The sequence below is a fragment of the Scyliorhinus torazame genome, chromosome 20 (genome assembly GCF_047496885.1).
Source record: "Scyliorhinus torazame isolate Kashiwa2021f chromosome 20, sScyTor2.1, whole genome shotgun sequence".
Taxonomy (NCBI): domain Eukaryota; kingdom Metazoa; phylum Chordata; class Chondrichthyes; order Carcharhiniformes; family Scyliorhinidae; genus Scyliorhinus; species Scyliorhinus torazame.
Window position 1 is genome coordinate 17,469,956 of NC_092726.1, and position 26,569 is coordinate 17,496,524.

Genomic DNA, 26,569 nt, shown 5'->3' on the forward strand with positions numbered 1-26,569 from the left:
TCATCGTAAGAAATGTATCTGGTGCTTACAACCTCGGGATAGCCCAAAGCATTTTCTAGGTGACGAGCTGTGGATCTGTTACCTGACGAGAGAAATATTGACCATGACACAGAATTCCCTTCCTTTCCTTCCAGTAAGCCCATGGGATCTTTTCTGCCCACCTGAACAGGAAGACTGGGCTTTGAGTTGAGATCTTAACATGAAGTGCTTCCTCTGTCCTGTATCAGCTGGGGTTTGAGCCAAGTTGATCACAACTTTGATTTGACCATAGAGAGCCTTGTTCAATCAACAACAGTTCTTTGTATTGCTCTGGTACGAAGATGTTGCTAATTTGTTCAAAACTTCACCCAAGTATTATTTAACATTTATGAAAGTATTACAAAATTTTGAAAAAGAAGTATGTCAAATGAATGAGTAATAGTTTGGAGAGCCCTAAAATAGGGCACATATAAAATTTGGTCAATGTGTATCTGCTTTTGAAAGTTCTTTTTGTAAAACTTTTGCCAATTAAGGGGCAATTTTAGCATAGCCAATTCACCTACTCTGCACATCTTTGAATTGTGGGGGTGGGACCCACACACACACTGGGAGAATGTGCAAACTCCACACGTACAGTGATCCGGGGCCAAAATCGAACCTGGCTCCTCGGCGCTGTGAGGCAACAGTGCTAACCACTGCACCACCACCATGCTGCTCTGCTTTTGAAAGTTTCTGTTGCAATCCCAAGATCTTGGGATTGTTGAAATGTGAATGTGGGAAGTATTTTCTGGGTGAAGAGCTGTGGATCTGTTACCTGAAGAGAGAAATATTGACTGTAATTTTTATTTTCCTACAGAGATTTTATTCCAAAGGACTTTGTGCTGTTCACCTATAGTGATGATGGGAATTTGATCTCAACTCGGCCAGATGTTCAGGTATTTAATGAGGTGGAGGAAGGAATTGAGTGGTGTGACATCGTCAGGGTTCTGGCCATGGAAAGGGAAACCGGTTAGTTTGGGGGACAGCTGAGAGAAAGCATTCTTGCTCTTCCTGGGCCATGGTTAATGTGGAAAGGTGCCTGCCTACTCCTTCACACTTCATATTCTGCCTCCCTTCAGCTGCTGAGACGAGGGAAACCCAGTGGAAAAAGGTTACATTTAGAATGGTGTCATCTCTGAGGCACACAGCCTCATTAAAATATTTAATCGAGCAGCCTCCTTGTGTGTCGGTTGCAAGCCTCTTTTCCATCTTTGTTGAAATTGGAAATGCACTTGTTTATGGCCAGTGAGTTTGAGATTTTTCTTGGGTTTAAAATTTTCCCATCTCACCTGACTCCGCCCTCCTGGTTTCTTGGGATTCAGATTTCCCTTGCATCTGGGTTGCTCTCAAAGCAAATTGAAAAGAAGAGAAATTTTTTATCATGAGTCCTTCCTTTTCCTGGAAGGAGGAGCTCATTTGTGGACAGGGTAGAGCGTCCAGCTGTGAGCAGTGGGACAGAGGAAATGGTTCACTGAAATGAGGCCATGTACTTTAAGCATCAGCAGCTCAGCCGTCCAAATCCATGATTTTATCCATGGCACAGGATTTATCTTCTCCATCAGTGACTGTTGCTGTGATTTATTTTTGTTTCATGATTTGAGCAGAGATGTGATTTCTCTGATTAGAGATGTGAGATAATATTACTTCACTTTGATTTGATCACAACCATTCCGTTATACACTGGTGAGGTGAAATTTTGATTATTTGTCGATGTGCAAGGCTCCAGCAGGAGTCTGGACATTGTCTGTGAGACCCAAAAGAACTCATATAAACATGGATCCTTGATTTGTACGTATAACGCAGCAATGTTAAAATAGCAGGTTGGTGTAAGTGGAGCTGCTCTGTTTCAATTGCTTCTCTTGCTCTGTTCACATTTATCTGGCAGAGTTTAAAATCAAAAAACAAAATCAAGATACTGAGGACCCTGGATATCTGAAATAAAAACATAAAATTCTGGAAAAGCTCAACAGGACTGGCAGCATCTGTGGAGAGAGAAACCGAGTTAATGTTTCAAGTCCGGATGACACTTTTTCAGAGCTAAAGAGGAGCAATGTGATGTAATAGGTGCAACAAAATAGAAGGTCAGGAATAGGCGGAAGCGAGGACAGGATTGACAAAGATGGGCACAAGACAAGTTGAGTGTGAATGGTAGTTAAAGACGAAAATAGGTTTGGAAGAAGCTGTCGAAGGAGCTTTGGCAATTCTACTCGGAAAACAATTGCTGCAGTTTCTGGATGACATGTTTAAACATTTCCTTACGATATATTTTTCCAGGACCATTGCCACTTCCAAGGATATGTGGAGGGGATGGATAATTCCATGGTTGCTCTTAGCACCTGCAGTGGACTCAGGTAAAGTTTGGACATTACTTTTTTAAAAATATATTTATCAAAACTTTTCCATAATAAACAAAATCCTGCAACACAATTAACCAAAGTTACACAATAAAAGAACGAGACGAACAAGCAAAAGTACATATTAACTTAACCCCAAAAGACTAAACTAAATTTCTGAACAGCTAACGGTGACTAACTCCTTAACAAACAGAAAATGAATTGCTGCCATCTTGGGTAGAACCCTTTCACCGACCCTCTAATGATCTACTTAACCTTCTCCAAACAAACAGGCATACAAATAGAAGCAAGGTGGACACGAACAACTAAAATTTACTCCTGGACCTGTCTTTTGCTTCTTGTGTCATTACCACCTCGTTTTGCCTGGACCCATTGTGGCTTTTGTCATTCAATTTCTCTCCTGCCTTCCACCCGAGCACAGACTTCCCCTTTTATTCTTCCCTATCCCAACTCCTTTTCCTTGCAATTGTACTTTCTTAAAATCTCTTACATCTCTGACTTTTTTCAATTCTGTTGAGAGGCCATCAATCTGAAACATCCCACTGTTTTACTCGGATGCTGCTTAATGTGCTGAGAATTGTTACCTTTTTTAAATCCAGATTTCCAGCATTTGACAGTATTTAACTTTTGGAAAGTCTCAATTAGCCAGCTACAGCCCACATGCAATTGTTTTTTTTTGTATATGGCTCTGTGACATACCATGCTTAGAGTGTTTCCAATGCCATCAACCTTATGGGATTCAAGCTGGTTACTTTCTTCTTATTGCAAGTGATAAGAACGCTTCAAATGTAACTTTGGAAAAAAATTTCACAGAAATTAATCACTTTGAAATGTAATCTTACAATTGTCCAAAAATGGTAACTGCACTTAATGCATTGATGGCAATATTTATGGTACCCATTAAATCTCTCCATGGTAGTTTCATTAATCAAGATGTACCACTCTATCTGTCCAGAAGTGGCTGTTTTGTTGCATTGACTATTTGAGTTTTACCAGGGGTTTGGTGAGTGCTTCCTGGACAGCTAGGTCCAGTAAAGTATTCCAATAGTGCTGATCAGCTTGCAAATAGACAATTTATTTTAAAATGCAAAGATATTGTCCACATATAGATCAACCTAATCTGTGTTGATTTATTAATTTTCGTATTACAACTGGATCCAGGAGAACAACATTTCCTATTAAAATCTGTCAGTCAGCGAATAAACAAGGAGCCTTTCTTTTGTGTCTCTGGTTCCAATCAAAGGAACAAAAGAAATACTTGCATTTAAGAGTGCCTTTTATGTCTTCCGGACATCTCAAAACACTTTACAGCCCATGAAGTACCTTGGAAGTGTGGTCACTATTATCATCAGGAAATGTGGCAGCTATGTGAACAGGCTCCCATAAACAGCCAAGTGATGATGACCAGATAATCTGTTTCAGTGATGCTGATGGAGGAATAAATATTGGTCTTAGACCATGGGGATAACTTCCCTATTCTTCTTCATATAGTGCCATGGGTTTTTTATATGTCCACCCTCGAAAGCAGACAAAACTCCAGTTTAAAATCTTATCTGAAAGACAGCACCTCCAGTAGAGTAGAATTCTCTCAGTACTGCAATGGAGTGTCAGCCTGGGTTCTGGCTCAATCCCCTGGAATGGGGCTAAGAGCCCAGAGTAACACTAACTGAGATCGTAAAAGTCAGAAAACAAGGTGCCTCCTTCGCTGAGCCATGGTTGGTATCGTACTCGGAGGATGTGAATTATAAGAAAAGTGGGAGGAGTCACTGTCCATTTTTCTCACATGCTTCCTGACTAAAATATTTATTTTGAATCACTCGCTTTCAGACCACAGCTCCTTCCTCACCTGAGGAAGCTACGCTCCGAAAGCTAGTGATTCAAAACAAAGCTGTTGGACTTTAACCTGGTGCTGTAAGACCTTACTGTGCTCACCCCAGTCCAACGCTGGCATCTCCACATCATAAAATATTTATGATACATTTTAGTGTTACACAGTTAATACCCTTACACTGCAATTTGATAGGGACCTGTGACCACTGGAACAAGATTGATAAATCTTCAGTTTACTTCTGTTATCAAATTTTTCAAAAATGTACATTAAATGTATTGAAAAACGACTGGTATAACAAAAACATAGCTGTCATTGTTTCTCCGCAGGGGTCTACTGCAGACAGGTGACACTCACTATGCAATTGAACCACTTGAGTCCTCCAATACCTTCCAACATATAGTTTATCGGATGGAAGATTTGCTTCAAGAGCCCTTGGCATGTGGAGTATCTGATCTGGCCAGCACCATGCAGCAGGATGATCAGGATCATGCAGAACAACATTCCCATGACAGTATGATGGGCTTCCTGCGCGTGAGTCCAGGCTTTTGCTATTCCTTTGCTGCCAATTGGTTGTACATTTGAAATTATAAAATGAATGAGAATGTACTGATGAGTTTAATTATCGGATGTGGGTATTGCTGACATGACCATACACATGCTCAATTATCCTTCAGATTATCTCCACTGGTCGGAGTCTGTAGTAATCCAGGAGCCACGAAGATGAAAGTTTAAACAGACTTATTTTAAACTCAAAAGTAAAGACGCACAAGCATGCACAACACAAGTGTCCCAGCCTGGAACTAATGGTCCAAGTCTGCGGCAGCATTTAAAGGGTGTCGCCGCTGGGTGGGAGGCCGCCTGTTACTATGGGAACTCATACTCCATGAGTCCCATGTGAAGATCCATCACCGTGGTTCTCGTGAGGGTTATCGCAAAGCCACAAAGGAAGGTGGCTGTGGTTACTGGAGGGCAATCATCTCCGTTCCATTGCTGCAGGAGTTCCTCAGGATAGTATCCAAGACCAGGCTTCATCAATGATCTTCCTTCCATCTCAAGACCAGAAGTAGGGATGTTCCCTGATGATTGCACAATGTCTGTTTCTGACTTCTTGGGTATTGAAGCCACCTGCCCATATGCACCATGAGCTGGACAGGTGGCACATAAGTGCCAGGCAATGACCATATCCAACAAGAGAGAACCTAACCAGTGTCCTTTGACACTCAGTGGCATTACCATCACTGAATCCCCATCATCAATATCCTGGGAGCTACCATTGACCAGAAACTGAAGTAGATCAGCCATATAAATTCTATAGCAAACAGTGAGATGCTAGGAATCCTGAGGTAAGCAAACCCCCCCCCCCCCGCCAACACAACACTTGTCCTCCACCCTGAGTATGATGGAATACTTTCCAGTTGCCTGGATGAGTGTAGCTCTGACAACACTTAGAAGCTTGACAGCATCCATGACAAAAGCAGCCAGCTTGATTGGCACTCCACCAACAAACATTTACTACGTCCACTACCAACATATACTGGCGGCAGTGTGTACCAGCGACAATATGGACTGCAGCAACTCACCAAGACTCTTGAGACGGCACCTTCTAAAACAACAACCGTTACATCTAGAAAGTGCAGCATAGGGCAACACCATGAGCCGCATAATTCCCTCTGCACCATCCTGACTTGGAACTATTTCATTCCTTCACTGTGGTTGGATCATGATCCTGGAACTCACTTCCGAATAGCACTGTGGGTGTACTACATCACATGGACTGCAGCGGTTCAAGAAGGCAGATCACCGCCAACTCGCAAAGACCAATTAGAAATGGGCACAACCCGAGTGTTGGTTTTAAGCACTCATGTTATGGGACCCGGACCAGATGCCAACAATTTTTAAATTTCTAAATTGTCTCTCTGGTGAGACACCCAAAAATCTCAATCAAAACTCAGTCGTACATCAACATCAGAGCAAACGTACAAGTTCCCTCAACTCAGTTCCCAAGAAAGCTTGCAGAATTTCATATAGATTAGACTTTCTGCCTGCACTATCTGGTGTACACACACAAATTGACCAGCCTTCTTGGTTTTCCTGTCTCTCTCTCTCTCTCTCTCTGTCTCTAACCCCTGTCGCAAGTATTTCTGTTTTTTTTAAATAACTTCACTAAACTGCTAACCCATTGGTAACCCATTTTTTCACTTCAAGAGTTGTCAAACCTCATTAAAAATGCATGTATTCAATCAGGGCCCCAGACCTCCCGGCAAGCAACACACAAAATCCTGCTCTTAACTGAAACTAAAACCATGTTTCACCTTTTCTTAATACCCAAATACAAAATATAAATTACAAAATACAAATTAAATTTAGATCTATTCATTGTTCTGAAAAGTAGCTGTAGTTTTCAAAAATCTATCCATCTCAGTTTTAAAATGAACAGTTGATCTGTCAGCAATTACTGTTTGCAGAAGAGTTCCAAACTTCTATCACCCTTTGCGTCTAGAAGTTTTTGTTAATTTCACTTCTGAAAGGACTGACTAATTTTTTGTTTCTGTCCCCTCGCCTTATACTCCCAAACGAGCATAATAGTTCCTTTCAAGCAGCCCCATCTATTCTCCTTAATATCTTGGAAACCTCAATAAAATAAATATGACATGGTGGCACAGTGGTTAGCACTGCTGCCTCACACAGTGCCAAGGACTCGGGTTCGATTCCAGCCTTGGGTAACTATTTGTGTGGAGTTTGCACGTTCTCCCCGTGTCTGCGTGGGTTTCCTCTGGGTGCTCCGGTTTCCTCCCACAGTCCAAAGATGCGCAGATTAGATACTTAAATTGCCTCTTCGTGTCCAAAGATGTGCAGTGAGTTTACAGGAAGAGGTTGGGGTCAGCAGGGGAGTGGACCTGGTAGGGTGCTCTTTTGGGGGGTCGGTGCAAACTCAATGGGCTGAATGGCCTCCTTCTGCACTGTCTAGATTCTATGGATTCTAATTCCTGGAACGTAGCCCTATTTTATGTAATTTGTATTGTAATTAAGTTCATGTATCAAAGAACAGTATAGCACAGGAACAGGCCCTTTGGCCCTCCAAGCCTGCGCCTATCACGTGTATCTAGGCAAACCGCCTGTATCCTTCTATACCCTGTCTATTCATGTGTCTATCCAGATAAGTTAACGTATCTGCCTCAACCACCTAACTTGGCAGTGCATTCCAGGCCACCACCACCCTCTGTGTAAAAAAAAAGTTCCCCCGCACATCTCCACTGAACCTATACCCTCTCACCTTGAACTTATGCCCCTTGTAAATGTAATTTCCGCCCTGGGAAAATATCTGCAACTGTTCACCCCATTTATACCCCGTATAATTTTATAAACTTCTATCAGGTCGCCCCTCACGATGTTCTGAGAGATAAGTAGGAAGAAGAAATATTTGCATTTAAACAGCGCCTACCACAATCTCAGGATGCCCAAAGCACTTCATAGACTATTAAGTAATTCCGCAGTGTAGTCACTGTTGTTGTAATATCACAGTAAGTTCCCATAAAAAACAGTCAGATAATGGTTGTGTAATTTGCTTTAATGATGTTATTTGAGGGATAAATATTGGCTGGGATGCCGGTGATCACTCCCTTGCTGTTCTTTGAAATGGTGCCACGGGATTTTTGAAGTTCACCTGAGTGGGAAGATTGGGTCTTGATTTAACACTTAATCCAAAAGACAGCACCCACAAGAATGAAACATTCCGTCAGTGCTGAAGTGCAGTTTCAACTTCAAATTTGTGCTCATGTCCTTGGATAGGGAATTAAAACAGATAGCCTTCTAACTAAGATGAATGTGCGACCCTAGACACAGCTGATACCAGTGGTGCGCCCAAATGAGGAGCAGAACGGTAGCACACTGGTTAGCACCGTTGCTTTACAGCGCCAGGTTCAATTCCCGGTTTGGGAAGAGCTGTGCCTGTGCAGAGTCTGCACATTCTCCCCATGTCTGTGTGGGTTTCCGCCGGGTCCTCTAGTTTCCTCCCCAAGTCCCGAAAGATGTGTTTGTTAGTTGAATTGGCCATTCTGAATTCTCCCTCCGTGTACCCAAACAGGCGCTGGAGTGTAGGGGATTTTCACAGTAACATCATTGCAGTGTTAATGTAAGCCTACTTGTGACAATAATATAGATTATTATTATAAAGAACTTGCAGGAAGCATTGGTGAAAATACTTTCCACTCACGAGTGCAAATGGCTGAAAAACACAAGATTTATTGGCTTACGGTTTCTCAAGCTACACTCCCTTGCAAGCAAGACTCTGCCGATATAAAGAACAAAGAAAAGTACAGCACAGGAACAGGCCCTTCGGTCCTCCAAGGCTGCGCCGATCATGATGCCTGTCGAACCTAAAATCTTCTGCACTTCCGGAGTCCGAATCCCTCTATTCACATCCTATTCATGTATTTGTCAAGACGCCCCTTAAACATCGTACCTGCTTCCACCACCTCCTCCGGCAGCGAGTGCCAGGCACCCACTACCCTCTGTTTATTAAAAAAAAAACTTCCCTCGCACATCTCCTCAAAACTTTGCCCTTTGCACCGTAAAGCTATGTCCCCTAGTAATTAACTCTTCCACCCTGGGAAAAAGCTTCTGACGATCCATTCTGTCCATGCTCCTCATAATCTTGTAGACTTCTATCTATCACAAGCAAAAAGAGTTTGCCATGAATCTAATCATATTCTCTTCACATTGCAGAAAAAAACATCTACCCATTCATGCTAAAGTACTAAAAATATTTTAAATATATAGCTGTAGTTGGTAACGTTTTGTTTTGGTTTTATAATAAATTTAATTCTATGATTTGGTGCACAAGTATGCTTTGTGTGGTCTATTTTATCCCAACAAAAGGTAGGTAGGATTGCTTGGAATGTACAATGTTGGATCTGGCTGATCGGTGTTTCCTGAAATCTAAAATGCCTGCAACTGGTGATACGGTTGACTGGAGCTTTACAGTCATGTTGTGAAGTGCGACACTCCAGATTCACACCCCATGTCCCACAGCATAAGGTTCTGAGCATGGCCAAGCCAGGAGCTGTCATTTCAAAGCAGGGAAAACTGCAACTAGAGATCTCTCTCCGATTTTCACTGCTGAAAGAGTGAAAGCAGAGGTCACATATGTTTGGTTGACCAGGGACAACACGGTGACACAGGAAGAAGGAGGCGGTACAGAGTAAATAGAATACATTCAAAATTAGTTTGCCTTATGCAAAAATGTTGAACGTTTTCTGTTGTCTTTGTCTGCCATCATAGCAGATTTGTTTTCAAATAAAATGAGTACATCTGAAGACAATTTAAAACCAACGAAACTGTTGGTACTTGAAATGACCCTCTTAACTCAAAGCTCACTGGTTTTTAGATTGAAGTAATTTGCACATACTCAAAGCAGAGGGCAACTGTCTGCAACCCATACAAAACTTTATTTTACATAGACACTAGTGTTGCAACTGGGAAAAATAGATTCTCTCTGACATCAGAAAAGGTACTGACCTCTACCTTCCATTATTCACAGAGCAAGAGGGCCATATTGCCCCAGACTCGATACGTTGAGCTCTTTTTGGTTGTGGATAAGGACCTGGTAAGTATAAAAACTAGTTCCTGCAACTGAAATGAAATGAAGAAATTAAAACCGTAAAGTGTTGTTTCTGCTCCCTTCAGTTTCCCTTTCTTTTTTTGCTGTAGTATGATGTCACTCAGAATGAGACTGCTGTGAGGGAACAGATGGTTCAGCTTGCCAATTATCTTGATGGAGTAAGTGTTTTCACAATTTCTTATCATGGGGCAAATTACTGAGGCCTTGCTCCATTTCTGGCTTATGGCACAAGTGTTTATTTGTCCCACAAGCAGCTGTTTGGAGACTGCTTGACGTCTAAATGTGTGTACAGGCTCGGCAACAACACTGGGGAATGAAGAATAAGAAATTGGCTTCTGTAGCTTTGTGTGTGTGTGTGTGTGTGTGTGTAGGTCATAGAATTTACAGTGCAGAAGGAGGCCATTCGGCCCATCGAGTCTGCACCAGCCCTTGGAAAGAGCACCCCACTTAAGCCTCACGCCTCTACCCCCCTCCCCAAAACCCAGTAACCCCACTTGACCTTTTTGGACACTAAGGGCAATTTAGAATTGCCAATCCACCTAACCCGCACATCTTTGTACTGGTGGGAGAAAACCATGGCACCCGGAGGAAACCCACTCAGATACTAGGAGAACGTGCAGACTCCGCACAGACAGTGACCCAAGCCAGGAATCGAATCTGGGACCCTGGAGCTGTGAAGCAACTGTGCTAACCACTATGCGACTGTGCTGCCCTAAATTGGAACTGGCCATTTCCACAAGGAACCGAAGTGATTCTGTTAACAGCTGCGTTATCTTCCATTATTAATAGATTATAATCCTAACTCCGTATGTTTCCTTGGTTAGGAAGGGTTTCAAACTTTGGATGGTTTTTAACCTCAATTTCCATCCCGTTGTATTCAGTTTTTCACCTGAAATGACTTGTACATGTTTTCAATTAATGCCGGAGGTTCTCAATTGTTGAGGAGCTTTTGATATTCCAATAGCTTCTTCATGGAGTCCTTCTCAGAATTCCTGTAGGAAGACTATGAGCAGAGAAAGAAAAATAGAGCAAACCAAGGAAGAGCAAATAGAAGGTGTGGTTGAAAGGATTATAACCCCTCCAACTGAGTTATAAAAGTACCTGCAGTTGTCTGAGAAGCAGTGTAAAAGAAGCTTTCAATTCTTCGAAGTAAGGTTGCAAGAGGACCTCCAAACAGATACTGCAACTGCAGTGTGAACATCTTTTCCTCTGGCTCTCTCCAGGCTGCAATATGAGATATTTGCTTAGGAACATATGAATTAGGAGCAGAAATTGGCCATTTGGCCCCTCAAGCCTGTCCTGCCATTCAATAAGGTCACGACTGATGTGATTCTAACCTCAACTCTCCGTTCCTTTCTACCCCAATACTTGTCACCCCCTTGCTTACCAAGAATCTATCGATCTCTGCCTTAAAGCTATTCCAGGACTCTGCTTCCACTGCTTTTGCAGGAAGAGGGTTCCAAAGACTTAGACCCTCATCCCAGTCATAACTGGGCAATCCCTTATGTTGACACAGTGACCCCTAGTTCTGGATTCTCTCACAAAAGGAAACATCCTTCCCAAATCCACCCTGTCAAGACACCTCAGGATATTATGGCTGGGATTCTCCGCCGGCGTGATGCTCTGTTATGCCGGCGCCCGGGGGTTTCCCGACGGCGTGGGGCTGCCCCACAATGGGAAACCCCATTGACCGGCCGGCGTAACAGAGAATCCCACACTATATGTTTCAGTCAAGCTGCGTCTTATTCTTCTGAACTCCAGAGGATACAAACCTGGCCGATCCAGCCTTTCTTCATAAGACAATCCACCCATTCCAGATACTAATTTAGTAAACCATCTCTAAACTGCCTCCAATGCATTTACATCTTTCATTAATTAAGTAGACCAATAGTCTTCACAGTACTCCCTTTAATGGATTTGTTGCTTTTCCGAGCACATGGCTTTTTTCCCTAGGTGTGGGATTACAATTATGGACACGTGGGTTTTTAAACACAAAACACTGTTTATTCCATGAACTCAACTTAACATCTTAAATAAACATTGGATCTCTTAACGTCCCTTACTTCAACTCAGAAAATATTGCAATAGTAAATAATTCCTTAAAATGTTCCTTCAAACTTCCAGGAGACTTAACACCTTTAAACAGTATCACATCAGGTTAAAGGATATATATTTTTTCTGTAGAATGGCAAACTGTTGCAAACTGGCTTTCTACTTTTAAACTGCTCTCAGCAAAACCAGCCAGGCACTTTTTAGCTGCTCTCAGCAAAACCAACCAGGTTCTTTTCAAAACTGAAACTTAAAAACCTGCAAAACACAGACTGCAAAATGGCTGAACTGAGCTGAGCCCCACCCACTCTATGACATCACTGTTTTCTTTAAGGTACATTGCTTAAACATACATGTCTTAAAGGCACTCTCGCATGACACATGTTTGGTTGTGGATCTTGCCAACAATTGTATTCCGGGTTTGCTTGAGTCTTCATTGAATAGATAACGAACATCTGCATGCAGCCATTTTAATTATTCTCTGATTGACGGGTATTACTAACTATTTCCAGCACAGACACCAGCCATTCAGCCTAATGGATCTATGCCGGTGCTCGTGTTGCACATGGGCCTCCTCTCACACTTCTTTATCTAATCACGTTCTTCTGTTCCTTTCTCCTTTAGTTGTTTAACTTTCCTTTAAATACATCTCTGCTGTTTGTCTCAACAATTTCTAATGGCAGTGAGTTTCGCATTCAATCCACTTCATGGTTGAGGAAATTTCTCAAATTAGCGACTGGTTTAATTACTGATTATATTTAATTAGTGCCTCCTATTTCTGGTCTGGCGTGTCATCTAGTCTAGTGGTGCTCTGCAATAAAATGTACAATTTAGCTTCCATGTGATCATGGTTTGTTGCAAACCATGATAACTTTGATCTACAATGGAACAACTCACCCAGCAAGCAGTTAAAGAGGATCTTGATCATGATGAGGGAGAGGATAGTGATGAAATACAGAATATTAAGGAAGCAAGATGGGTCCAATAGTTGCTTGTAATTAGCAACAGATGATGGTGCATTTTATCTGAATAATTCATGGTTCCCCGCATTACAAGTTATATCCAACATATCTCTCAGTCCTTCCAGCCTTAAAAAAAACAACATCTGTCCAACAGACCAATGTTGGTATTCATTTTAACGAACACAGGAACAATCTGTACGTATAAATTTCAAAAAAGTTATCATTTTACTGACACAAATGCTTGCCCAGAATTTGCTACTTTTGTGTAAGCTCTTAGCCCCATGTGCTGTCAACAACTGTACATTTCACTGTGGTAGAAGTGGATGCAACATGGGAGATGGCAAGTTACTGTGGTCCATTTAACATCTGATGAAATGTCTGTGGCCAGTGAGCTAGAGCAGGGGTTCCCAACTGGGGTCTGCGGATCCCTGGGAGCCGCAAAGCTGGCAATCAACGCGTGACTGGAAAACGCTTGTTCGAAAAGAGAAACAAACTAATTTTTAAAATGATTACAGCAATGGGGGTGGTGGGGGGGTGGGGGCGAGTGCGTGAGTGTGCGAGAGAGAGGTTGTAAGTCTGTGAGAGAGAGGGGATAAGTGTGTGAGAGAGAGGGGGGAGTGTGCGAGAGAGAGGTTGTAAGTCTGTGAGAGAGAGGGGATAAGCGTGTGAGAGAGAGGGGTGAGTGTGCAAGAGAGAGGTTGTAAGTCTGAGAGAGGGGATAAGCGTGTGAGAGAGAGGGGTGAGTGTGCGAGAGAGAGGGGTGAGTGTGCGAGAGATAGGGGTGCATGTGCGAGAGATAGGGCTGCGTGTGCAAGAGAGGGGGGTGAGTGTGCAAGAGAGGGGGTGAGTGTGCAAAAGGGGGTGAGTGTGCGAGAGGGGGTGAGTGTGCGAGAGGGTGAGCGTGGGAGAGAGAGGGGTGAGCGTGCAAGAGAGAGAGGGGGTGAGTGTGCGAGAGAGAGAGGGGTGAGTGTGCGAGAGAGAGAGAGGGGTGAGTGTGCGAGATTAAGTTCTGTGTAAGGGGTCAGGCGAGGCTTCAAAGTGTGGTGAAGGCCGTTCATGACTTTATTTGAGGAACTGTTCGTCGGGGTGGGGGAGGGGTATTAAAAGGGGGGAAAGTGTAAAAACTGTTGATTATATTTTGTTGGGATGTTGTTTTGTTGATATTATGTATGTTTGGAGTAAAATATTTTTTTAAAAAAAAACGTTATTGTTGAAAATATAGGATACTTTGCTCTTGAATTCAGTTCAATAATCTTGATTAAGCTGACTTGTTGGCCGTTCGACAAGAAATATATTGGAACTATAGTAATGGACTGCACTTTTCCCTCCTCAGATGTACAATTCCGTGAACATCCGTATCGTGCTGGTTGGTTTAGAAATATGGTCAAAACGGAATCAAATCAACATTGAAGGAGGAGCAGGAGAGGTGTTGGGGCGTTTTGTACAGTGGAGAGAGAAAGACTTATTGCCTCGTCGCAGGCATGACACTGCACATTTAATTCTGTGAGTGTTCAGTATATTAACACATAAGCGTGAGGTAGGAAGTTTACTTCTCTGCGGAGGTGCACTTGGGTGTTTTCTAAAGATGTGGTGAAATCTCATTGATTTTCTATCCTCTCCTGGGACTCCATTCGTGTATCATGACCAGAACCTTGACCGATAATTAGGTAATGTCCTAGGAGAGAAAAGGAAGCTGTTGTGGGAGATAGTAATTAAAGACTCTTAAGTAGGGAAGAATTAAAAATAAAATCCAGATGGTTTCTGTATTCATTATCAGGAGTTAAGGCGGAAAAAATACCGAAGTTCAAAGGTGCTTTGTTCTTCTTCCTTACAACGCAGCTAGATCTTCAATTTTGCTCTTTCCATTTATGTTAGAAAAACAACCCCAATCCATTTTATCCAGATACTTAGCTATTTTTAATAGCTGGATTTCATGTTGCTGGTACAGGACATTCTCATGGCTGACTTTGCAGAGATTTTGGCAAAAGAAATAGGAACAGGAGTAGGGCATTGGCCCCTCGAGCCTGCTTCCCCAATCACTAAGGTGGCGGTTGGTCTACTGCATAGGTTACATCTTCTCACTATTCACACATCCTTCGATCTCTTGAATAGAATCGATGTCTGACTGAGCATCTATAGCCCTCTGCAGCAGACAATTCCAAAGGTTCACAACCCTTTGAATTATGACATTTCTCCCCATCTCAGTGATGTCTCTCTCCCTGGATGATATGTGCACCATAAATGTTGTTCATGGGAAAGAACGAAAAATTGAATGCAGGCAGATTTTAATCTATAAGCACCATAAGCCATTTGCCTGTTGGCCAGTATGGAGGAAAATACGTTGGGCGGCATTCTTTGGCCATTCTCTTCGGCGGGATCTTACGGTCCTGCCGATGGCACACCCTCGCTGCGGATTTCATGGTAGCGAGAGATGCATTCATGGCAGGACCAGAAGATCCTGCAGTTGGCAACTGGTGAATCACCCTGCGCCCATTGCAGAAAATGCTGCAGAGGGGAGAGGAAAATCCTACCCAACAAATTTAAACAAGTGTTTTTGTTTGTTCATTGTATTGCTTTCACACTTTTCAGGAAAAGGGGATTTGGTGAGACCGCAGGAATGGCATTTGTGAGCACCATCTGTTCAAGAAGCCACAGTGGAGGAATCAATGTGGTATGGAATAATTTCTTCTCACTTGCTTTTTTTAAGAAAGATGAACGGTGAAGCAAAATGTTTTAGATCCTCCTCTGCCTCTGTCACTGTTGAAACTGTATTCTGCCAATACTGTTTTTGCCCATTTCTCAATAGGGAGTGTCTGATCTCTGCTGTATTCCTTCCTTGGGCACTGCAGAGTTTGGGAATTCTCGAACTATAGGCATAGACTCCCTGTTGTGTGAATGCCTGGCATACTGCCAGCTCTGAGTGCAAAGCTCTTGCCCATGGTACTGTGTTTGTTTCCTTGTGGAATTTCAAGACAATAATCATCCAAGAAAGCAAATCTGCTTGTTTACACAGTTAAGCAGAATTATGTGTATCACTTTTATCCAAAGTTGTCAGTAGTATAATGCCCAATGTGTTGAAGTATCTCTTGTTCCAGAAAAGGAAAAAGCAAGCTATCAAACAGTACAGCACTCATCTCCTTCAAGCCCCACACTTGCCTCCATGTATGCAATGGTTTGAGTCTTTCAATGAATTGACATTGCATTCAGAAATAATTGCACAAATATGTGTTATGGAAAATTTCTCTTTTCTTCAAAAGGACTGAAAGAAACTTAATGCACTCTGCTCAAAATTGCTGAGCGGCGCTTTCAGAGAATCTACTTAATTTACATTAGAATTTCTATTTCTCTTCACTCAAACCTCCTCTGTGTGACTGTGCCATCTGCTTTTAGAAGGATGCAATGGTTAAGATTGCAGAGTTTTCTGCAGCGACTTCTCCAGGAGAAAGGATTGGATAAACTCAGTCCTTTTTAAAAAAAGGGCAGTTGCTGATCTTTGTAACTCAATCTCTGGCCCTCTAGATGGGAAATGTCACAATTCTTCTCTAGCTCCTGTTGTCTAGAGCCTGCCATAACCACAGTGATGTTTACTATAGCAAAAACCTGAAAATCCTTCAGAACTCACAACAGCTTGAGTGTATTATTTTAACAAAATCCCAACAAATTATGTTTATTTATTTATTCTCACAATGCGACCAATGCAGGCAAGGCTAAATGGATTGTCCAACTCTAGCTTCTGTGACCAGGTGACGGTGGGTTGATTTGAACTATAGCGGTCAGTGTGTTGATGCTACTCCCAAAACGGTGTTGAATAGGGAACTCCAGTGGTTTCACACTGGATTAGCAACTTGTTGAAGTCAGAGTGGTGTGGGACTTGGAGGAGATCTTGTAGGTGCTCATATTCCCATTGTACTTCTTTGAGTGGTGAAAGTTGTGGGCTTGGAGATGCCGTTGAACTAAGACTGACCATTTGCTTCAGTCTATGGCAAGCACACCCTGCAGCCACAATGTGTTGGTGGTGGAGGATATTGGTTTGGTGGCAGGGTTGCCAATCAAGTGGACTAGCTTGTTATGTATATTGGAAGTTGAGGAATTTTGTTTCTTTTAGTATTCTCTTGTGATCATCTCCTTGGTATATTAAATGTCTTTAAATATTCTGAAGCTATATATTTTGTTACAGGTGTGGGGAAAGGTTGTGGGGGAGGGGGGGTGGCTTCCAAGTTTCTGAACTTTTAGGTCTTAGTTTTCATGATTTTTCATTTGGTTTATTTTCTAGTATTCGCAAAACATTCTCTATTTTGCATCCATCGTTGCTCATGAGCTGGGCCATAACTTAGGAATGAACCACGATAATGACCGGAACTGCAACTGTGAAGCAAAGGCTTGCATAATGAATGCTGGAGCCACGTAAGTACTTGGCTCACAAAAGCTCCTGCTGCAGGAACCATGACCTCTTTGTGTTGGCGACATCAGTGTGTAACTTGCCTAATAACATAAGCGCACTGGACTTAAATTGGGTTGATGTTTAGGGGAGGCAGTGGCGCAGTGGTATTGTCACTGAAGTAGTAATCCAGAGACCCAGAGCTACATCTGGGGACAAATCCTGCCAAGACAGATGGTGAAATTTGAATTCAATAAAAATCATTGTCCTTTAGGGAAGGAAATCTGCCATCCGTACCTAGTTTGGCTTGTATATAATTCCAGATCCAGTGCAATGACTCTCAAATGCCCTCTGATGTGGTGGAAATTAGGGACAGGCAATTTATGGCCCAGCCAGTGACGTTCACGTCCCATAATTGTTTTTAAAAATGTGCTGTAAGCTGACCTTTGGAGATATGTTTATTTGGCTTGTAATGACTGATTATTGGATTTTTAATCCCGTCACAGAGGTGCCACTAACTTCAGCAGTTGTAGTGCTGACGACTTTGAAGCGATGATCTTAAATAGAGGGGGTTCTTGTCTGTTGAACATTCCAACACCTGAAGAAGAATACAGTCCTCCTTATTGTGGCAACAAATTGGTGGATACTGGAGAGGAATGTGACTGTGGATCACCAAAGGTCAGTTGTAAATTTACCCCCTGTTCATTCCTGAATACATTGGTATGTTATTCTCAAGTTGTTCCTGATAAATGGATTGTGATTACATTGATTATTTGATGGTAGCCTAACACTATTTCTGCAATGTTCTCCCACTTACTTGCACTCTTGTAAGGTGGAGGTCTCCTGATTGCAATGAAGTGTCCGAGGCAGTTCTTTGCTACTTCAACCAAGTCACTATTGCTTTTGGCCCAATATTTGTACATTGGTAACTGTTGTTGCAGAAGGACCAGCTTTTTAGTTGTACAAGATGAGGGCCACAGCATTATTATTTGCCATTGAAAATACCCAACAGACCTGTGATAGAATCTGGACGGTTGTGCTGTGTATATTCCAGTGCTACAGTGGAGATTTACAATTGCCCCTGGGAATAGTGTGCTATTCTGAAATAGTCAGCATCATATCATGGATGTAAAACTAGAGAAATAAAGATAAATTTCAGATATTGGGGCTCCCTCCAGTCAAGCAAAGAAGACCAAGAGGACTAATGAGGTTTTTAAAATTATGAAATTATTTGACGGTCTGAATAGGGAAAAGATATGAGTGGGAACTTTATGATGAGGGGGGTTACTGATTTAAAACAATCACCGAGAGTGAGAAGAGAGGTCAGAAGAAGTATCGCAGATTCTTTGCGCCTGGAATGCTTTGCCGCAGGAAACATTGCTTTAATCCTGTAAGGATAGGCAAATGTTTGGGGCTGAAATATAGGCTTTTAAGATGTGGGCACTGGGATTTGTTTTGCATTCCTGTAGAAAAGAGCCAGAACAGACAAAATGGTGATAACTTCTTGGTTGTATATCAGCTGGAAAATTAATTAAATCATGACACAGTTTTGATTTTGAGTGCACATTTTAATAGACATGGGTGGACATATAAAGAACTGGCCCTGATCTAACCACGTGATGGCTGGCAAACTCTTTTCCATTGGGATCACAAAACACTGTGTCGCTGTGTCTCTGCAGTTGAGGACATAATGAGTTCTAGATTGCAGTTGTGCCATCTGGAGGCAGCAATGTGGTGTCAGGAAGGTCAGGATGTTACAAGAATTTTTTTTATACTAACTTTTTTTGTTTGATTGTATTGCTTTTCCCACTCCTCCTTTAACCTTTCTGACAGTCAGAAGTCTTACAACATTCACCTGAGGAAGGAGCAGTGCTCCGAAAGCTGGTGTTTGAAACAAACCTGTTGGACTTTAACTTGGTGTTGTAAAACTTCTTGCTGTGCTCACCCCAGTCCAATGCCGGCATCTCCACATCATGTCTTTCTGACAGTGGTAGTGGGATATTCTAGCACACAAATATCGCATGGGCCATTGCTGCTTTTGTTGCTTAGTGAGCATGGTTTCCAGAACACCCTTTTCCTGCCTTGTGCTTTAACTTCTCCCAGATCTATGTCTGGCAACATGACCTTTGTGCTGCTTCACAGAGTTCTGGCATGAATATTTGTTGGGAATTAAGTGGAGACCCATTATTCCTGCACTGTACTTATTGAACTGCACTTGGAATCATTTTATCAGATAATATTTAGAAAGATAAATGAAAGTAATGTATTTCCTCAAAGCTTAAATATGGGAATCTCACAGTCCTGAGTGCTCTTTCCCCAGATTGAAGCTGTGCATGAAAAAGAATGGGTTGGGGAATGGGTGTTGCAGCACTTAGCACAATTATCCATTGATAAGAAAAGCTCTCTAAAGGGTCTTAACCCTGTGGCATTGATCTGCTTGTATGGCATGCCACACAGTGGCAGGATGAGGCATTGCATTTGCCATTCTCCAACTGAATTCTGACCCAACTAGCCAAGTCAATTTTGAGACCGGACAAGTAGGCACCTCTTGCTAAGTCCATAATTGGAACAGAAGGGTTCATGGTATTTTTAAAAGATTTTCTGTGTAGTTTAAATTCAAGAAAACGAAGAGCACTGCTGCCTCATAGTGCCAGGGATTGGGGCTCAATTCCAGCCCGGGGTAAATGTGTGGAGTTTGCACTTACTCCCCATGTCTGTGTGGGTTTCCTCTGGGTCCTCCAGTTTCCTCCCACAGTCCAAAGAAATGCAGGTTAGGTGGGGTTATGTGGTTACACAGTGGTTAGCACTGTTGCTTCCCAGCTCCAGAGTCTCAGGTTCGATTCCCAGCTTGGGTCACTGTCTGTGTGGAGCACACATGTTCTCCTTGTGTCTGCATGGGTTTCCTCCGGGTGCTCTGGTTTCCTCCCACAAGTCCCGAAAGACGTGCTGTTAGGTAATTTGGACATTCTGAATTCTCCCTCTGTGTACCCGAACAGGCGCCGTAATGTGGCGACAAGGGGCTTTTCACAGTAACTTCATTGCAGTGTTAATGTAAGTTTACTTGTGACAATAATGATTATTATTATTACATGGATAGGGTGGGGCAGTGGGCTTGGGTAGTGCTCGATCAAGAGGGTCGGTGCAGACTCGATGGGCTGAATGGCCATCTGCACTATAGGAATTCTATGGTTTTAAGTTAATTTGTTCGAGCTGCTGCCTCAAAGCACCAGGGACCCAGATCCAATTCTGACCTTAGGTTTATGTGGAGTTTGCCCATTCTCCTCGTGTCTGCGTGGGGTTCCTCTGGGTGATCTGGTGGTCACAGTCCAAAGATATGCAAGTTAGGTGGATTGGCCATGATCAGTGCACGGGGATAGGGCAGGGGAGTGGGCCTTGGTAGAGTGCACTTTTGGAAGGTTGGTGTGGATTCAATGGGCCGAATGGCCTCGTTCTGCACTGTAGGGATTCTATGGATATCTATGGATAAATGGGTAGTCTTTGAACACACTTATGACACTGTTAACACTGGGTGAGGAGGAATTGATGGTTTGGGTTTTTTGGTTGGGGAATGGGTGTGAGATGAGCGAAAGGAGGATGAGAGCTGCTGGTAATTTTGAGTTCGCATTTAATCGTGTTGCACATGGTATGCTGAAGTTCTTTTCATACTTCTCAGGAATGTGAAAATGATCCGTGTTGTGAGGCCTCCACCTGTAAGCTCAAGTACGGTGCACAATGTGCATTTGGGGTTTGCTGCAAAAAATGTAAGGTAAGTGAAGGTTAACAAAATGAAGCAGTCTCACTTTGTGTAAATTAAATTCAATGGATTCCATTTTTGACACCAATGATTTTAAAGGTATGTTTAACGTCAGAGTGCATCAGTACTGTATGTAGAGCCAATATGATACAAGCAGAATAATTTGGCATTCAATATGCTGCAAATGCAAATAGAGTGACTTGGCAGAGCATTGGGATGACGGGAATCATGGTCCCATTTCCTGTGAAACTGAAGGTGATTCTGCATGATCAATTGTAGCCATGCTGTTTAGGGACATCAGATGAAACAGTGAATAACGAGTAACTGTTTTCTCTGAAAGGCAAAACAGTAACCAGATGACACAAGACTCAAGGTACTTAGCAAAAGAACCAGAGGCGAAAGCCTGTCTGTTATGATCTGAAATGTGGTGGTGTAAGCATATTCGATGACTACATTCAAAAGGGAATAGGTTAAATACTTGTAGGAAACAAATTCCAGAACTAGAGGGAAAGAGCAGAGGAATGGCATTACTGTAATTGGATCACTCTCTCCACAAACTGGCACAGGCACGATATCATAGATATCATAGAATTTACAGTGCAGAAGGAGGCCATTCGGCCCATCGAGTCTGCACCGGCTCTTGGAACGAGCACCCTACCCAAGGTCAACACCTCCACCCTATCCCCCATAACCCAGTAACCCCACCCAAAACTAAGGGCAATTTAGCATGGCCAATCCACCTAACCTGCACATCTTTGGACTGTGGGAGGAAACCGGAGCACCCGGAGGAAACCCACGCACACACTGGGAGGATGTGCAGACTCTGCACAGAGTGACCCAAGTCGGAATCGAACCTGGGACACTGGAGCTGTGAAGCAATTGTGCTATCCACAAGGCTACCGTGCTGCCCTAATGCGATGGGTTCAGTGGCCTCTATCTGTGCTGTAACATTCAACGATGCTATGAACAGAAAGACATGAATAAGTATAGCGGCTTTCTGTTTTTTCCAAATTTCTTCAGAGCCAATAAGTTTAAAACACACAGATTATTTAGGTAAATTTGTGTACAGCAATATTCCATGAATTAATGGTGTTAATTGAATGACAAACTCCAGACTCTTCCTAAAGTTGAGCTTTAACATCCACATTAACATCACAGCTGAAGAATGGCATCACATCTCTGATAATGCAGCACCCCTAAGTTGTGTATTGAATCACTTTCAATTATAGGCTTAAATCCAAAGTCAGGCTGAAACTCTAAATTTCTGATTTTCTGGTACTGAACATATCTGAGACTAGGTAAACCTGAAGGCTGAAGGTGTGTTTGCAAGTTGCAGCTAAATGATACACAGAAAGCACACATTTGGTTGTCGAGAAACACGGGCAAGTGCAGTTGTTCATTTGGAGAGGTGCACCACAGAATTGGAGACAAAATTTCAGTTCCCAATGTGGACAGGCAGTGGACACTGGAATTTAAACTGTCAAAAGATGGTTGGGAACGATCATGAAGTAACCTGTGAAGTGAATGATTTGGAGAGTGAGGGCAATAAACAGAACAGGGAGAGGAAATGCTGAAAGTAGATCATGGGCAAAATGTAACCTTGGCAGTGAAGTTGAAACATGACAGGAGATTCCTTATAGGCATGAGTCAGGAAAGGGAACCCACTACCAGAAATACCAGCAATTTCTATTTTTGTACTTGTATACACAGAACACAGCCATTGGTATTTTGGTCATCCTGAAGTTCAACTACCTAGCCACACTCACTCTGACTGCAATCTGTTTAGAAGCAGTCTGTTCAGAATTAGTCATTGAAATTACAATCTGTATCTTGCTCTTGAGGCAACTGCTCTCAGTTTGCACAAATTATTTCCATCTGTGTACAAGTGCTTTTGAAATTGTCTTAAAGTGTATTGTGTGAATCAGAGGCCATCCAAAACTCTGCCCTCTGTGTCCTGACAAATCCAGTTTATTCACCACCTCTGCTTGCTGACCTACATTGGTTCTAGATTAAGGAAAGCCTCGATTTTAAAATTCTCATTCTTGTTTTCAAATTCCTCATGACTTCACCACTCCCTCTGTAATCTCCTCCAGTCATAAAATCCTCCAAAATATCGGCACTCCTCCAATTCTGCCCTTCCTAATTTTAATCACTGCACAATGGGCAACTGTGTCTTCAGTGGCCAAGGAACTAGATTGTGGAATCCCTCCCAAGATCTCTCTCTCGCTCTTTAAGCCACTGCTTAAACCCGATATCTTTGGTCAAGCTTTTGTTTACCTACCAGAATATCTTTCTGTGACTGTCAAATTTTGTTTGCTCATGCTACTAGGAAGCACTTGATACTATTAAAGGTTCAAAAGCATATTGTTGTTGGTTTGAGAAATAATGATCCAGACCTTCTGGTCTCTGGAAAGTCGGAGACTGGACATTTCCTCCCCCCACCCCCCAAGTTGTGCCACGGGAACCCTTGAAAGTCATGAGAATTGCCTGGGAATTTTGAACTTCCGGTGGGCAATTCCAATCCAAAGGGTTCCTTTTTTAAAAAATGTATTTGATTCCAAACGTATATGAAAAGTTACAACACATAAACAATTTGGGAAACAAACTTCCCAAAACACAACTATACAGTTTATACAAATTGTTCCCCTTTTTCACCCCCCCCACCGATGAACAACTCCTCAAACACGGTCACAAATATTCCCCACCTTGTCTCGAAGCCCTTAACTTGTATTTGATCTTTTCCAGCTGAAGAAAGTCTTCGAAGTCACCCAGCCAGGCCGCTGTCCCCAGTGGCATTGCTGACCGCCACTCCAATAAAATTCATCGTCGGGCAATCAGAGAGGTGAAGGCCACAACATTGGCCTTCCTCCCCTCCAGCAGCTCCAGCTTCTCTGGAATCCCAAATATCGCCGACAAAGGGTCCGGATCCACTTCCTCCGCACTATCCTTGCGAGCGCTGCGAACACTCCCGCCCAGAATCTCCAACTTTTCGCATGCCCAGGACATATGTGCATAGTTCGCTGGTCCCCGTGCACACTTTTCATACCGTCTGCCACCCTCTGAAAGAACCCACTCATTCTTGCCCACGTCATAAGTACCCCGTGAACGACCTCCGGCTCATCCTTGCGCACGAGGAGGTCGCATTTACCCTTCGTAGCGCTTCACTCCATCCTCCCCAGTTTATCTCCCGTCCCAGCTCTCCCTCCCACTTCTCTTTAAACTTCACCCCCTCCTGTCGAGCCACCCATAGATGTCTCCGATCCTGCCCTCCCCTTCCACATCTGGCAGCAACAGTCACTCCAACAGGGTGTAACTCGGCAACCTGGGAATTCTTTACAAACCTTCCATGGGAAGTCCCTTACCTGCAGGTACCTTAACTGACTCCCTCTCGGGAGCTCTGCCCTCTCCTTCAATTCATCTGTACTGGCAAACCCTTCTGCCAGATACAGATCCCTCACCTTAACCAGCCCCACTTCTCTCCACTTCCTATACATGCCATCTATCATCCCACTCAACACTGTGGTTTTCACACAACGGCATTAACACTGCCATCCCCTCTATCCTAAAGTGTCTCCTCAGCTGGTTCCAGATCTTCACCATGGATTGCACCACCGGGCACTCCGAATATCTGCTTGGCGCCATTGGCAACACTGCCATCACCATAGCCCTTAAGCTGGACCCCTTACAGGATTCCTCCTCCATCCTCACCCTTTCTACCCCCTCTCCTTCCCACCAACATCTCACCTTCTCCATATTCACCACCCAATAATAATAATCTTTATTATTGTCACAAGTAGGCTTACATTAACACGGCAATGATGTTATGGTGAAAATCCCCTAGTCGCCACAATCCTGCACTCGTTCGGGTAAACAGAGGGAGAATTCAGAATGTCCTATTCACCTGACAAGCACGTCTTTGGAGACTCATGGGAGGAAGCTGGAGCACCCGGAGGAAACCCACGCAGACTCTGCACAGTAACCCAAGCCGGGAATCAAACCTAGGTCCCTGGTGCTGTGAAGCAACAGTGCTCACCACTGTGCTACCGTGCCGCCCTAATAATGTAGCAGGTTCTGCAACGCCAACCCTCCCTCTGCCTCTGTAACAGGGTTCTCCACCCTTGGCACCTCCCCTGCCCATACAAAGTCAAAATAATTGTGCCCAGTTTCCGAAAGAAGATCGGGAGTGTCTGGAATATGAACAGGAATCTCGCAGAATGTTTATCTTCACCACTTGGACCCTCCATGCCAAAGCCAGGTGCAGCGTATCCCACCTCTTTAGATCCTCCCTAACTTCCTCCACTAGTTTTGTAAACTTCTATTTGTGAAGCATCGCCCATTCCCTGGCTACCTGGATCCACAGGTATCTAAACCTGTCTCTGGCCATCTTAAATGGCAACCCCCTAAATTGGCTCACCGACCCAACTCTATAACACTTAGGGGGAGAATGCGATCAAAGGCTATGGGGAGAAAGCAGGATTAGGCTATGGAGTTGGATGATCAGCCATGATCCTGATGAATGGCGGAGCAGGCTCGAATGGCCAAAAGGCCTCCTCCTGCTCCTGTCTGCTATGTATTTATGTAACTAATTCAACGGAACACTTTGCTTTTCCCGACCTTTAACTTGTATCACGAGACCACCCCAAACTTCTCCAGCAAGCCCATAATCTTCTTCATGCTCTCCAGCGGGTCCGAAACATACAGTAGTAGGTCTTCAGCATAGAGTGCACCCGATGCTCCCTTCATCCCCTCGTAATCCCTTGCCACTATGCTGACCCCCGAAGAGCCATAGCAAGAGGCTCTAATGCTCGGGCAAACAGCAGCGGCGACAGTGGACACCCCTGCTTGTTCCCCTGTGTCATTCAAAGTTCCATGAACCCATGTCATTGGTCCACACACTTACCCTCGGTGCCCCCATATAACAGGTGCACCCATGCCACAAACTTCGGCCGAAACCCAAACCTTCCCAGGACCTCAAACAGGTACCACCACTCCACCCGATCGAATGCCTTCTCTTCATCCATGGACACCACTACCTCCGGTACCTGAGCTCTCGATGGGGTCATGATCACATTTAGCAGCTTCCTTATATTGCTAGGAAGCTGCCTGCCCTTTACGAAGCCTGTTTGGTCCTGCGCAACCACCCCCGGGCCACAACCTTCCATCCTTCCCGCCACCAACTTAGCCCGCACTTTCACGTCTGTATTTAACAACGATATGGGCCTATACAACCCACATTCCAACGTCCTGCCCCTTTTTTGGTATGAATGTGATTGTTTCCTGTGCCACCGTCTCTGGTAGCTCCCCCTTCTCCAACGCCTCGCTAAACGCCCCCAAGAGATGTGGTGCCAGGTCCGTCGCGAACACTTTATAAAATTCCGCCGGGTAGCCATCGGGCCCCAGGGCCTTCCCCGACTTCATACCCCTTATCCTGTCCAATACCTCCCTCAGCTCCATGGGCTCCTGCAGCGCCTTCCTCTCCTCTTCCTCCAATTGTGGAAACTCCAGTTCATCTAACAACCGTCCTATATCTCCCTCACACCCTGGGTCTGCCGTGGACAGCTGCTTATTTTAATCCCAAAATGGCTCGTTTATCTTCCTCGGTT

The 26,569-nt window shown here is 43.6% G+C and overlaps 1 protein-coding gene across 3 annotated transcripts in view; it reads left to right on the forward strand.

The window, feature by feature from the left end:
- LOC140396921 (disintegrin and metalloproteinase domain-containing protein 9-like) overlaps window positions 1-26,569 on the forward strand; it is a 166,284-nt gene that overhangs the window by 64,806 nt on the left and 74,909 nt on the right. For all 3 annotated transcript variants that reach the window (XM_072485853.1, XM_072485851.1, XM_072485852.1), the window contains exons 4-13: window positions 836-914; window positions 2,293-2,369; window positions 4,530-4,734; window positions 9,743-9,808; window positions 9,913-9,981; window positions 14,168-14,337; window positions 15,424-15,505; window positions 17,108-17,238; window positions 17,719-17,890; window positions 20,886-20,978. In XM_072485853.1, the coding sequence (XP_072341954.1) occupies window positions 836-914; window positions 2,293-2,369; window positions 4,530-4,734; window positions 9,743-9,808; window positions 9,913-9,981; window positions 14,168-14,337; window positions 15,424-15,505; window positions 17,108-17,238; window positions 17,719-17,890; window positions 20,886-20,978 (1,144 nt within the window). The remainder of the gene's footprint in view (window positions 1-835; window positions 915-2,292; window positions 2,370-4,529; window positions 4,735-9,742; window positions 9,809-9,912; window positions 9,982-14,167; window positions 14,338-15,423; window positions 15,506-17,107; window positions 17,239-17,718; window positions 17,891-20,885; window positions 20,979-26,569) is intronic.